The following is a 14472-nucleotide window of genomic DNA, read 5'->3' as shown; positions in this document are numbered from 1 at the left end:
TTGGCATAAATATCTGACGTGCGTAGGTCTGGGAGAACACATAGGTATTAAGTTTTTTTTAATCCGCGTGTAGGGAGTCGCGGGCGACAGCTACTAAATAACTAAATACGTAAATAAACAAATAATGAATGCATTTGTTTGCGGCATTACGGCAGAGGAACAGTACAGTCGAGTGGATAAGTGACTTAGTTTTAGTTATCTAAGGCAATTAATGCGCATAATCTGAGTTGCACGAACTGTTGTTACGCACATGTAATATTATTGCAATGAACCATGAATATACTGTCCCAATTCATTTACTAAACACAAATTGAATCATTAATATGCGATTTGCAATTTAATATACAATTTCATAACTAAACTGGTGAAGCATTTGATAGCAATAATAACGTTTATTAACTGCTAGCTGTCGCCCGCGACTCCGTCTGCGCAGAATTAAAAAAGTCAGTAGTGTATGTGTTCTACCAGACTATGTTCTACATATATACCGTTACATATATAGCCATTCTGGAGATGCCTTCAGACAAACATCCATCTATCCATACAAACATATAATATTAGTAAGATTTACTAACTGTGTGTTCACAGATTGTACAATTATAAAAACTTAATAGTCGCACATTAGTACAAATTCGACACAATTTCATTATAAGAAAAGTTTATGTTGCGTTAGCATACTGTGTAATTAATTGGAAATATTTATTCTAGGATCAAAATGTAGACATAAGGATTATTAAAAAGTGATAGTAAAAGTCGGAAATGGCTTTATTTTTAAATGTATTATTATAAATTACATTGTTCCAAATTGATACTACAACATGATTTGATGTAATTATTTTTGGCTAACAGTTTAATATCCATGCTCCTGGTAACCGCCGCGGTGACCTCCGAAGTTCCCTGGACCACCGTGTCCGTGACCACTTTGACCAGCGAAACCTCCCTGACCGCCGTGTCCAAATCCACCCTGGTTGTCAGGTCCGAATCCTTGTTGCCCTTGACCAGGACCAAAACCGCCTTGACTGCCGTGACCACTTTGGCCGCCTGGGCCAAAGCCTCCTTGACTGCCGTGACCACTTTGACCGCCTGGGCCAAATCCTCCTTGACTACCGTGACCACTTTGACCAAAACCGCCTTGGCCGCCGGAACCAAAGTTACCACCGTGTCCGCCTTGACCACCGCCGTAGTTACCTTGATCTTCTCCGTAACGGTATGGGGAACCTTAAAAATGTTTTTTTATTTTTTAGGACAATGCATCAAAAGCAAACAGAAATAAGAGCAACAAATCATATTATAAAACTGAATTGAATGAAAAATTTGATATCAAAATTGCTGCAACTGCAATAAGCATTTCAAAGTCAAATTTTAAACTAAACTTAAATATTATTACAGTATTTGATATCGTATAACTTAAAAGAACTAACACAAATATGTTGAAACACTAGTATAGTCGATAGTGGAAACAGTAACTTAGAAAATTGAGCACTAAGATAATATCTAAGTACTTGAATTGAGTCATTGTTTTGTTATAAAATGTTTACATCATACAATAGTTTATCAGATACTTTATAATAGTTCAAAGGTGATGTAGTTAATGTTTATAACAGTCTCTTGCAATTCGTAATCAATAGTCGTAAACGATATTTTCCGGTCTGTAGGGCGAAAATTATTAAAATCTACTTTATATATATTTTTTCAGTAACAAAATTTATAACATAGTTATTATAAAAACACACTCACCGTTAACGAGAACTACCATAGCTAGTATGCAAACAATCTGTAAAAGAAAACATTAAAAATATATAATTATAATGTTTATATAAATAACACTTTATATTTTTAATAGCAAAAGGTCGAGTTTATTTTGCGACTCTTCGGAGCATTAAAATTTTCAGTAGGCGCTTCTTAAATATAATAGCCGCTTGTGCTAACCTAACCTAACGTGCCAATTTTTTCTTTTACAAGGTATGTAAGTGTTCTAGTAATATATTTTTATAATCATTACATTACTCTGATGTTATTAATCAATTTATAAAATACTTATTCAGTTGGACTATTGGATTCGCGTACTCCTTATGCTATGAAAAACATCACTCAATCCAAATGGATCCTAGCGTTGCTTATAAAAAGCTAATTCGTTTTATGAACAAATTACTTGATATTTATTCAATAGTACTGTCCTACGTAAACCGTAAAAGAGACGCGATACTCCGCGACAAGAAGCGACTACGCGATTGTTGTGCGTAAAATATAATCTGAATTTGGGTACACAGATGGATCGATAGATGGGTATATGTTAGAAAGTATCTACAGGATGGCTTTATGGATCTCGCTTATATTGACATAGTTTTGGAAGAACACAAGGGGTAATAATTAGGTTTTTTTTGTAACGCGCGGACGACAGTTTAACATATACATAATTACAACTATTTTCGTGGTGTGTCAATTGTATCACATTTTTCGCTCACATAGGATAAATTAATATTTTCGTATTAATACTCACTTTAAACGCCATATTTGTAAAGTGCAAATGATTCGAATTGTACATCAAATGTGACAGCAGTTGTTGATGAGTACACCTTTTATAGATGTATTTATCTATCGCGCGCTGGCATCGCGACCTTTCCCCTTTCATCTTTACGCTAAATTATTGTTTTTTTGTTTATTATATTGTCTATATGATTCCGTAATATTTACTGCCAGTTATAAAAAGTACTTATTTTTTTTTTTATTTTCCTAAAAAACTATTGAAATGTTTAAAATATTCATATAGTGCTGTGAACTGCCACAATCCATCTAAGTTTTTTTTTAATATAAAATATTAGCAGATTTTTTTGTAAATTTACTAATATTTCTTTTATCATTCCGACTAAGCTCTAGGCTTGTGCTAGCATATGGTTTACGACAATAATCGAATGGCGGGATTCGAACCCCCGACCTCGTGATCGAAAATCCGTACACTTAAACATTAGGCTATTGACGCTTAAATGTCTATATAATAATATATAAATGTCTATATAATATACTGATGTTATAGGTGATGAACCTTGTTGTCTCGTTTACCACGTTTATAAATACTAAAAAATTCCATACTTAAAATGTTAATGATAGCACGAGTTTTGATCAGTGTTGTTCCTACAGTTCAGTTAATAAGAGCTGCTTTTGTATACTTAACAGTAAATTCATTCCGAATTTTCCAACACCCCGAACTATTTCTTAAGCATTTTTCACCAGAAACAATTTAAAGAATATAATAAGCAGTAATTGATGCAATAGTTGTATTTATTAAGTTCAAATAATATTTACACAACCTGTTGTAATGTATCTGCCGCTAACCATTTCTCAGTGACGTGATGAAATGGATGTAGAAATCTTAACATCTTAATATCGAGTACTTTATCACTACAGTATTTTAGTGTTTGCCGTATCCGCCGTAGCCGCCGCCGTAGTTACCGCCGTAATTGCCGCCGTAGTTGCCGCCGTAGCCGCCGCCGTAACCACCGCCGATTCCCCAGGATCCACCGTAGCCTCCAAGACCGCCCAGACCACCGAGACCGCTGGAGCCGATCACCACGCCGGCCGAAGCTGGCGCTACACCCACCACAGCGGTATTGCCACCACCGCCGAGCAGAAGACCCTCCTGAGCGTTCCTAGCTACGGCGTCGGCCACCGCCTGCGCTTGCGCCGCGCTTGTAGCCACTGCGGCAGATTGAGCGCGGGCGGCGTTGGCGATACGGGAGGCTTCCACTGCTCTGGTGTTGGCATAAGCGATGGCTTGTACACGTGCTGCGTTAGCGACGCGGTCAGCTTCTGCGGCGCGGGCTAATTCAAGTCCAGCCGCGGCTGCCGCTCGTCTCGCTGCCTCCGTAGCCCTGGCGTTTTCAAGAGCGGCGGCCTGGGCGCGTTGTAAATTGGCGACACGTGCGGCGTCCAAAGCCTGAGCGTTTTGAATGGCGTTTGCTTGTCTGCCGCGGGCGTCGGCCTCAGCGACTCGGGCACCCTGGATAGCGGCGGCCGCAGCGTTAGCGATCTGAGCGGCCTGAACTGCCTGTGCATTTTGGATGGCGCTGAGCTGAGCGGCGCCCACAGCGGCGGCATTGTTGAGTGCCGCTCCTCCTCCGAGACCGTTGCCGATGCCTCCGAGCCCGGCGCCACCCACAATAGCAGAACCCGCTGCGACGGCGGGCGCGGTCACGATGCCGGCGGGCGCGAGACCGCCGCCCAGACCGCCTAGGCCGCCACCAAGCACGTTTGAGTACAGCCCGGACGCGGCCGCGCTTGAATCTTTGGCGCCTTTAGCTAAACCAGAAAGTAAAATACAGAAATATAATTAAGAACAAATTAACATCTTACAATGAAAACCTAACTTAAACATTATACTCTGTTACTTACCATCTGCAAAAACTTCGTACGTCACAGCGAGGATAAAGAAAATCTGGAAATATAACTTTGCATTAGAATATTTTCGACTTACTGTGAAAGCGATACAAATGAAACGATACGACGAAAATGATACAATATATTTAATTTGAGTTTTAAAATGTTCTAACCGTAAGTCGAGACATGTCTTCGGCGTGTGGTTCGGCTACCTGCGATGTGCACTGGATAAAGGTGATTGCAATTATGCCTTTATCGTGCATGTAAGCGCTTTTATACCTCGCTGAAAAATTATTACAATCGATTAACAATTCTAAACGGGCGTCCTATTTGAATATGATTAGCCGGTGTAAGAATCGGCGCGGTCGGAACAGAAACCACATACGCATCCGACAATAGTTTACATCCCTTAACGGCAATCGTGGCCTTCTCAAACTGAAAACGGAATCCTTTACGTGGAAAGTTTTACATTCGATTACTTAATCAGCTATTAAGGTAAAGATTGTACATGCTGTTGCCCCAAATTCAATTCATTATGGCCCACCTCGATAATCTCTAGAAGCATAGGACATTTCTTTATTTAGCTTTTTCAGTGTTTGTAAAGAATTTTCCAACATACTCTATAACCGTTTGAAAAATTTAAAGCTTGAGATAAGACACAACTTAGGATAATCAAGACTACATTACTTATATTCTCAACTTCTCACACTTTGTGTTTATTGTCTATAAATCTTACTTATGTTTTTTGCTCATTAAAAATTAAACAGTCAAATTAATGCATCGTGTACATGGTCAAAGGATTTGTTTAATGTAAATCTGAATTTGTAAATCGACCTCCTTTAATACAAATGCAGTGGGAAAACTGCATGTCGACAAGACCTATTACGCCTACTATTTAAAAAAAAACGAATTTATACGTTAAACCGGTGATTGCGTTGCGTGTCGCTTGCATTCCATTATTCAATAATAAATAGTGTTAGCTATGGCAATAAATTATTTCTAAATCTATTGTGTTTATTTCGTATTAACCGCGAAAGTAGTATATACTTTTTATGTATATAACTCTCTCTTGGGTCGGTTCCTCATGCCTTAGGATTATGGTAAGCTGTAGGTTTACATCTGAAGCGAATGATTTACTTCCAGGGTTTGTCACGGCTATGTAGAACTTATTGAACTGGTCTTTTATTATACTTGGTCGCTCCATCTAGTCTGCAAGCAATCACAGTGTCTTTTGCCTTAAGTGTTACCAACCACGGCAAATTCCTGTAAACTTTCGTCTCTGCGCATTCTATGGCTGAAGTATGAAAGAAATTCCTTTATCCATATATATTGTTTTAAGAAAGCTGATGTTAGTTTTAACATTTTTGCTATTTTATTTTTCTAGGCGTTTTATTTTTATCGTATTATCAGACGCCTCAGATTTGTCTCCACCAAGAGTATTTGCTAATGCTAAGTTCTTGATATTCTACGTTTATTTTGTAAAATACCTGATTCTATCCTTTAGATTGTTTGAAATATAAGAGTTATTTTTAATATATTTTTTTTACTTTATTGTGTTCCATTTTCTTGGAGGAAATATTCGATTGCTTGCATTGGATAGGCTCTAAAACTACTGAAACGATTTCAAAAATTATTTGACTGTTTGAAAGCTTCACTACCTCCGGGTGACATAGACTATATTTTTACGAACTTATTTTAATTGCGCGCAGACAAAGTCGCGGGCAATTGCTAGTTTATTGTAAAAAAGGATATTTAAAGAGTATTTTTTTTTCTTAACAATTTAATATGACTTAGTAATAATTCACAAATTTACAACTTAAGACTATTTTTTTATTAGAAAGTCACACATTTTTTCATCTATAATGTGGTTCGGAGTAAGATTCATAATGGTACAGTTGTTGAGGGTACCTAGAAAAAAAAATTAGATTCAAAAACATGTGGTCATCTTTAATATTCTGTTTGGTAAAAACTAAGGGCTATATATATTTTGGTTTCAATGTTTTGACAATAGAAAACTAGGACATTCAACTCTGTATACATACTCATGGTAATTGGGCTCATGATATGAAGATACATGGGCTTGATGATGATATGTTGGCTCATGTAGAGTTTCGACAGAATGCGGGTGGTCGTAGTAATACCCATGGTCGAAGTGCGGGACCTAAAAGTATAGAATATATTATTACATAAGTTTACTGATTTTTACAGTCTTACTTTTAAGAACGACCTCATTACTATGCCAGATTTGACAATTATAAACCATAGACTGAACATTTAAAACAATGAACGTTTAAACTCGTAAACTCCAAAATATATCTGGAAAAACACCTTTTCTCATATAACTACGACAATTGCTAACTTATAATATAATATTTCTTCACTTTATCTCATAATTTTCTCAATAGATTTCTCAAAGCTGTCTGAAGCGGTGGGCATAAGTCAAATCAAATTATGACCGCTCACTAGCGCCCCATTGTCAACGTCAAGAAATGCCACAAGATTCTCTTTCGACTGTCATGTCATTTTTTTCCTTATATGTCATGTTCTAAGTCCAAGTAGGTTTTATATATATTCTGTTAGAATCAACATTGATAGCAGCGCCTCTCATCGGACCAGGAACAAGTCTTTCCTATCTGTTCGAAATATAAAAAAAAAACCCATAATAGTATAGTTCCTATGCATGCGCTATGATATTTGAATAACGGTTGTTTTTATACTTTTTTCCAACAATCTGTTAATAAGTAAATGAATAATATATTGTGTGACATATTTATCGTTAATATTTCTTTTTGTTTACATCTAGTTATTTTTCCTGGACATATATATTTATCATAACAAATTCGTGGAATAGTTTATATGATGAGGGCGCCGACCTGACTTATGTCACGAAACAGTTATCGAGATAAGATTTGACGAAATCATAACAATAAACAAACAAATTATAAGTATAAAAATTAGTTTTGTCTATAACTCTTTGATTATAAAAAAAAACAAAACATATGATTTGCTGTTTTGAACTTTATACCTAAACCTATACAGTAAAGTCATTCCGAATGTGGCCTCGATTCAATTTGACCAATATTGTTATCACTGCTTTGAACTACTACTGTACCATTATATTACATTCTCTTAAAAGCGACTTTTTATCTTCACTCTGCTCTTTGAAAATCACCTCTAATTAACGCTTTAGTTATATGGATCTTAATCAAGTTGGTATTCTATCGTGTTCGTGGTCAAAGTCAATCCTTACGTGTGGTTGTTCGATGTAAGTCTCCTCGTATTCAGCGTGCGGTTTGTGCGCGACCACCGCGGCGCCGAGAGCTGCACCCGCGCCGAACGATACCCCATGGGCAGCCGTCTTTAAAGCCACGTCTGAAACATTACACAGAACACTCAGAGCAGTTATAACTAATTATTTGTTTGTAAATATTTTTTTGCAGTAAGTACAATACGGTTAAAGAGCGAGCTTAACTAACGAAATTATATCTGCAATAAGGTAAAAGGTCGATGCATTTTGAAGTCTGTCTTTATTCATCGGAGGAAAAGATGTATAGGAAAATTATATTCCCCTATCCCTTTTCCGTCAAATCCACTTCCCCTTTCCATCCCTTCAAAGGACTAGAGTTGGCCCCTGACATCAACTGCCGTTGTTGTTACGTAGAGGTTGAAATCGGACGGATTACAATTACGAGTTCCTTACTTTTAAGAAAGGCTCCTTTAGCCACTAGAGCACCTTTCAGTGCAGTGGTGACTTTCTTGATAAGTAGGGCTCCAGCGCCGGCGGCGGCCGCACCCTTGATGGCACCCTTGACAGCCCCTAGGGCTCCACCCACGACAGCCACCTTTACCACAGGCACTGGCCTCACGCTCGGCAGTACGCACGATAAGCACACCGCCTGAAATAATTCAATTAATTTTGTGGGAAAAGCAAATCTTCTTACTACCGCTTAGTAACTTTTTTCTCAATTTAGATTATTCTTCAAAAAGGTTTTATAGGTTAGTTAAATAATAAATTACGTCTTATGCCACTACAGTTAACTTATAAACCACCTTCAAACTTTCAAATTAACGAATTTAAAGTAGCATTTCACAATTCGCGTAAATGAATAATTCATTAAGTGTTTAGTAATTATTATGCTTAATGGTTTAAGGCGTGTACGCACGAAAATTTCTTAATTAATTTCTCGAAAATATCCTTCCTCTTTATGTTTGTTTAACAGTCTTTGGTGAGAATAATCTATGTCAGTCTTTATCACATTGTTTTAATCGGACCCATGGGGATCCAAGAAAGAATGTTGTAACTTTAAGCTTTGTATGTGGCAATAAATGTTCTTCTTTTTTGAAGACATAGGGGGAGTGAAATAAAGTTGAGGAAAACCAATCAAATTCTACGTCTACGGGAAACCAAAATTAGACAATCTCTGATATATTCCAAGCGCCGGCGAAGGTAAACTTTCTGAGAGCATGATGTATGTCAATCAAATAGAAGCCTCCAGCAATAGGTCAGTCGGCAACTCTGCCGACGAAAACGAGTGAGTCAGACGTATGAGGAAAGATTTTATGTCTTCAACAAATATCTTGAGTTATGTTAAAATCGTTTAAAACGATTGAAATAGGAATTGCAAAATATCGATGATTATTATTATGTTAACGGCGATAGTTTCTCTATTTGGTTTACGTATAATGTTTTAAATATGGGGTGGGTCATGGCTATTTCATACAACAAAGATGTCAAAATATTTCGACATTTAACATGCCTAATAATACTTAATAATATTTATTTATTATAAATATACCAAATTATAAATTACTAAATTTATATCAATCATTGAGTGTTCCAAGCATTATTCAAATATTAATGTAATCCGCATTTCAATATGCGTGGATAACGATATCTTTACACTGACCTTTAAGGGTAGTTACATAAATTTGTTACAAAATTCACAAACACCACCTTGACAGACTTATAACAATGTAATACAACAGATTATATTACGACTTACCACAAGAATGGCAACCCTGAACTCCATTTTTCCTGTAATAAATCCAAATTAACCAATATAACACTGGTACAACGTAATTATTGATGTAGGAAGAAAATGCCGTAGGTTTCCATTGTCAAAATACATATACCAAAACATAAATATGTAGTCATTTCTACCATTTTATTTGAAAATTGTATTACTACCAGAAATATAAAACACCTCACTATGTCGCGGAAAGACATAGGACTTAATTCTTTACGTATTTAGAAAAGGCAATGTAATTAAGGAGGCGAGTTAGGCGTTTTCTAATAGGTTTTCTATTTTCTTGGTTAGACTGTAAATAATGTTTTTGTGCAATGGAAACGCACTGTAGTACATGTTCTACGCAATACGGACATATAGTGAAATCAGATTGAAATGTATCATTAAATATAGATAGACGTCATTGCCGCTAAGTTTCTTATGAAACATTACTTCATTCCATTCTTTATAAGTACTGTTTGAATAACTTGATACAAAATAATTTTGTCTATGGTCAAGTATTTATAAATTTGAACAAAAAAATCAGAGTATTAGTAGATAATTACTTTTGGACTCTATGGATGTAAAATTTTACTGCTACCACAATTAAAAATTAATTTTAAAATTATTTCCAATCTTTAATACTCACATATTAAAAGCAATAGTTTCATATCCCGGGCTAAATGTTATATTTTCGATAAGAACATATACACGAAAATGTAAACAAGAAGTTTGTTTTGACGCGGAAAGAACCCACAATTCAATTCATTAAAGTCAGATATAACCTATCAACCATATCGTATAACATTACATCTTTGTTTTAGGTTAATAGAAAATAAAAAAGACAGAGTTTAAGTACCTTAAAATCCCTTTCAATTAGATGTTGTCACTTAAAATAGGTTAAAAAGCACACAGCACTACTTTTAGTTAAATTTTACAGCAGGGGACTAAACGAACTGATATTCTTTCAACGTTTGATCATCATAAGCATAAGACTAAGAGCTCAAGAGCACGGGTGGGGCCCACGTTACGAGATCAACGCAACGAAATGTTACTCAATCATTTTCGAACGTAGTAAATTACGTGTGCCTTTTTGAGATCGCAAGAGAATATAGTACGTTAATAAAGTAATAGAAAAAAAAAAGAAAACTTAAAGTGCCTGCAGGTAAATGTGGTAATTCGTAACAGAAAACTTAAGAGGTACTTTTACAAGACATAATTTTGCGCAATGTAGGATATTCCATGGTTAAGGTCAAACACTCATCAATTCGGTGCATACAATAAGATTGGATCAAATCAAGCGATGATAGATTTTTAGTTTACTAAATTGTTATTGATCTAGATGTCTGTAGTAGTTCTTGTTAGTTTTTTTCATTTTAGTACGTTACATTAAAAACATTTGCCGATGAAATATATCAGGCGTTTTTTGTTTATATTATTTCAAATAAGGAAATAATCAACAATAAAGATATAAGAGCGGTAATCGATAGACATTTTAGGAATTATTGCAAATATATTTTCCAAGGAGTTCTAAAAAAGTAGAAAGAACAAAAGTCTTACGGTTCTGTCGAGTTAGCCTATATTTGTTAATAGTTGAACACAATCCTTTTCCAACAAAGAGTCGACATTTTAATTTCTCACACGCGTTTGTTTTCCCACGTCGTTTCCTATCATGGTAAAACACAGTTGCTTAACAATTTCGATAAAAACCTTACCTTTGAAATATTCACGAATAAGACTAGAATTCATAACACAATATTTAGTTCAGACATACCGTTATTCTGTTAGCGAAGATGTACAAACAAACAGACATAACTGTGATATTACCCGAGTTCAATAGTACACAGTGCAATGACTTTTCTTTGTTTTTCTTTGTTTTTCTATTGATAACATTATCTTGCTAGTACTGTAGTTATTAACCTTCATATTAATTGCAATTTACATGCAAAACTAACAAAATACAATCGCCTTCCTAGTTTATTTAAGTTATTCACAACGTATTTTATTGACCATGTCTTTATTAACGTAATGGTAATTAATAATCCGAATTTTTATTTACCAAACTAAAATATTTCACCTGAACGTCATATGAAGATAAATTCCAATGGATACTATAATTTAATACATTGAGCCCATGTATTCATTTGTATATATTACTTCTTACTAATATTCAAATGCGAGTGTTTGGATGGATGTTCGTTTGAAAGTATCTCCAGAGAGGCTGCATTGATCGCGTTGAAATTTGGCATAGATGTAGAACATAGCCTGATAAAACATATAGGCCACTCATTAAGTTTTTTTTAATTCTGCGCGGACAGAGTCACGGGCGATAGCTAGTAATTATAATAATGCATCGATTGTTACGATATTTTATATAATTATAAGTAAATAAAGAATTATATAAATACATCAGCATCGATTGATCCACTAGGATTTGCTTTATTAAGTTAAAAAGCAATAGAAATGATTTTTCAGAATAATGTTAGTGTCACATATGTAAACGGTCAAAATAAGCTCTAATTTTCTCGCCCTACATAAAGATTATAGAAAACTATAGAGTAGTTAAATTAATTTACAGTACATATTTTACTTTACATAAACTAATCTGTTTGTATGCTGCAGATCTAATATAAGATCTGATACCAATTCCACCAATAAAAAGATATATATAAAAATAAAATAAAATGTTAAACCTAAACAACCTATACTTCGCAAAAATTTCAAAACACGTGAAAGTTGTCAAGGAAAACATATGCGCCTAAAATGTGCCAAAAATCCCCAATTGGTAAAAATATGGATATCCCGTTTTCTATTAAACTTACTATTTACTGTTACTGACGACTCCATTATACTTTGTTCCGAAAAAAGTAGACCGTTTACACACTAGCAATATAAATGTAAAGACCGTGAACAAGTTCATCTTATTATTGCATTTCATCTTAACATACGTCAATTTTATATTATAATGTTTTATTTTGAATATATTCTAATATCTTGTGATTCAATGTGAGCAATGGAGGCCGTTAAACTCTTCTTGCTAAAGGTTAGTATATTTTCTCCTAAAAATTAGTATTATGTCTATAAATTAATAACCGGGTAGTGTATCAGTGATTCCCAAAGTTGTAAAAGTCCGTGTAGGTCTAGGTTAGTTGTGTAGGTTTTCCAGGCGTTTTTAAAATAGCGGGAAATAAGGTCAAACGTTCATAACTTCAACAATAAATAAAACAGAAGGATTAGCAAAATTTTAAAAAGTGTTATAGAAAATAAATTGTGAATATCTGGTGTACTTAAGCTAGCCTTATTTAAATACACTTAATTTGTATATTGTTACGGTGACCACTTCTACTCGTTCCGATGACTAAACAAAGTGTTAGATTCAGGTAACTTAACACGTCTGAATTTATAATCCAAATAGTTTTTTTACAATTTTTATAATTTGATTGAAAAATGCCACGCCAATTTTAACTACAATAGACTATTGTAAAAGAAACATGTATAATTTACAGTGGTAGAGCGCGCGTTACCTTCGCATTTAGCCGCTCGGTGAAATACCACGAACACACAGAAGACAAGCGTGAAGTGGAAGCAATACCGCTTACAGTCTGATGAGTGTGCGTCCCGAAAACCTAATATTAGTCCTCTTTTCTTTTCCACCCTTTTTCTTATTAGGAAAGGATGGGAAGTGAGTGTAGATTTTCCGTATGAGAGGTTGCATGGGAAGGGAAAATATTCCCTTTCTGTGCATCCCCTCCTCCGTCGATTAAAACCGATTTAAGTCGATTGAAGGAACAGTCATTTCGCTATTTCAGCGATTTCAGGTGGCCGCTCTTTTGCCACCTTATGATATAAAAAAAATATAGTAACAATTTTAAATTCTCATCGTATTCCAGATAATCCTGTCGGCAGTGTTATTCAATATTGTGGTAGCAGCAACGAAGAACAACTATAAGTATAGAAATGGCATGTCGAACGAAGTATATGATCACAGGACAACAAATAGAAACACAAATCACAGATCATCTACCGCTGCATCCCAGAGAAAATGGTCGAACAAAGCATCAAGCTACGCACCCCAAGGTTTACCGCCGTACTTAGTTTATAACAGAAAATTAGGCTCCTACTTCCCATATTACCCACAACAGAATAACATACGAAGAAATGCTATTAATGAGTCAAATCGCAAACAATGGAATCATTAAATTATATTAGATAAAAGACTGCTTGTATAAATAAATCCAGCTTACAATTATTTTATGCTTTTTGTATTTCATTTATTACTTTTGTAAGTACAGTAATAGATATAAGAGTACATGCAAATAAACTTGTCGCGGAATTATCAAAAAAAATAGTAATAGTAGTAGCCAATGTGTTCTTTCATCTGTGGCGAATGTCAACAAAATCCGTTGTGGCGTTCTGGAGATACCTTCTCACAAACATCCATCCATATAAACTTTCGCATTTATAATATTAATAAAATAAGTTTATGCAGGTGCCAACACATGTGGTATTTACATAATTTACGTATTGCAAAGCAAACTGCGAACTTATTACGTTTTTAACATAATTATATTATAATTAAACATCGGCCACATATAACTTGCAATAAGAGCTACTTATGTCTTCTGTTTTCGTATATATTATTAAATAAATTTATACTAGCTGTCGCCCGTGACTACGTCCGCGCGGAATTAAAATATTAAGATTAATATGTAAATTCTAAATAGACACCAAGACTGCTCAAGAAGTACATATGTACCTAAGTACAATTTTATGACCACATTGTTATTAAATAAGAGATAATTTTATGTACAATCGGTGTTTTATTTATATAATAAAGTGCATATAACTTATTTATATTAAAAAGAATAATATTATTGTAATAAAGACAAGATTTAAATAAAATTGTTAGGAAATACCAATTGTTTTGTTTGGTTGGGAAAAAGTATAATATCTTGGGGAAGGCAACAAGATATGTTTTTATGACGCATGCAAATAGTTAATTATAATTATAATTTTATATACTAATATTATAATACGAAATTATTTTGTTATGCTTAATGTGTAAACTCTACTACAGTCATCAAATGTTTAT

The 14472-nt window shown here is 34.8% G+C and overlaps 3 protein-coding genes across 3 annotated transcripts; all 3 read right to left on the bottom strand.

Moving 5' to 3' along the window:
* Positions 1-747: 747 nt before the first annotated feature.
* LOC106114061 (putative glycine-rich cell wall structural protein 1) lies at positions 748-2540 on the bottom strand. The gene is given in 3 exon segments (NM_001311846.1): positions 748-1218; positions 1738-1774; positions 2501-2540. Coding segments are annotated over 3 exon segments (417 nt in total). The 5' UTR covers positions 2513-2540; the 3' UTR covers positions 748-850.
* Positions 2541-3283: 743 nt separating this feature from the next.
* On the bottom strand, positions 3284-4826 carry LOC106114154 (spidroin-1-like). Its single transcript, XM_013307251.1, has 3 exons — positions 4548-4826; positions 4390-4432; positions 3284-4296 (listed from the first exon to the last, which is right to left on the bottom strand). The coding sequence occupies exons 1-3, from the start codon at positions 4635-4637 to the stop codon at positions 3410-3412; spliced, it is 1020 nt and encodes a 339-aa protein (XP_013162705.1). The 5' UTR covers positions 4638-4826; the 3' UTR covers positions 3284-3409.
* Positions 4827-6205: 1379 nt separating this feature from the next.
* Positions 6206-10351, bottom strand: LOC106114148 (uncharacterized). The gene is made up of 6 exons (XM_013307244.1): positions 10240-10351; positions 9378-9409; positions 8075-8270; positions 7625-7746; positions 6417-6535; positions 6206-6282 (listed from the first exon to the last, which is right to left on the bottom strand). The coding sequence occupies exons 2-6, from the start codon at positions 9402-9404 to the stop codon at positions 6228-6230; spliced, it is 519 nt and encodes a 172-aa protein (XP_013162698.1). The 5' UTR covers positions 9405-9409; positions 10240-10351; the 3' UTR covers positions 6206-6227.
* Between the last annotated feature and the right edge of the window lie 4121 nt (positions 10352-14472).

This window comes from Papilio xuthus, unplaced genomic scaffold (assembly GCF_000836235.2).
Source record: "Papilio xuthus unplaced genomic scaffold, Pxut_1.1 DF828142.1, whole genome shotgun sequence".
NCBI classification, from domain to species: Eukaryota; Metazoa; Arthropoda; class Insecta; order Lepidoptera; family Papilionidae; genus Papilio; species Papilio xuthus.
This window is presented reverse-complemented; position numbering and strand designations above follow the sequence as displayed.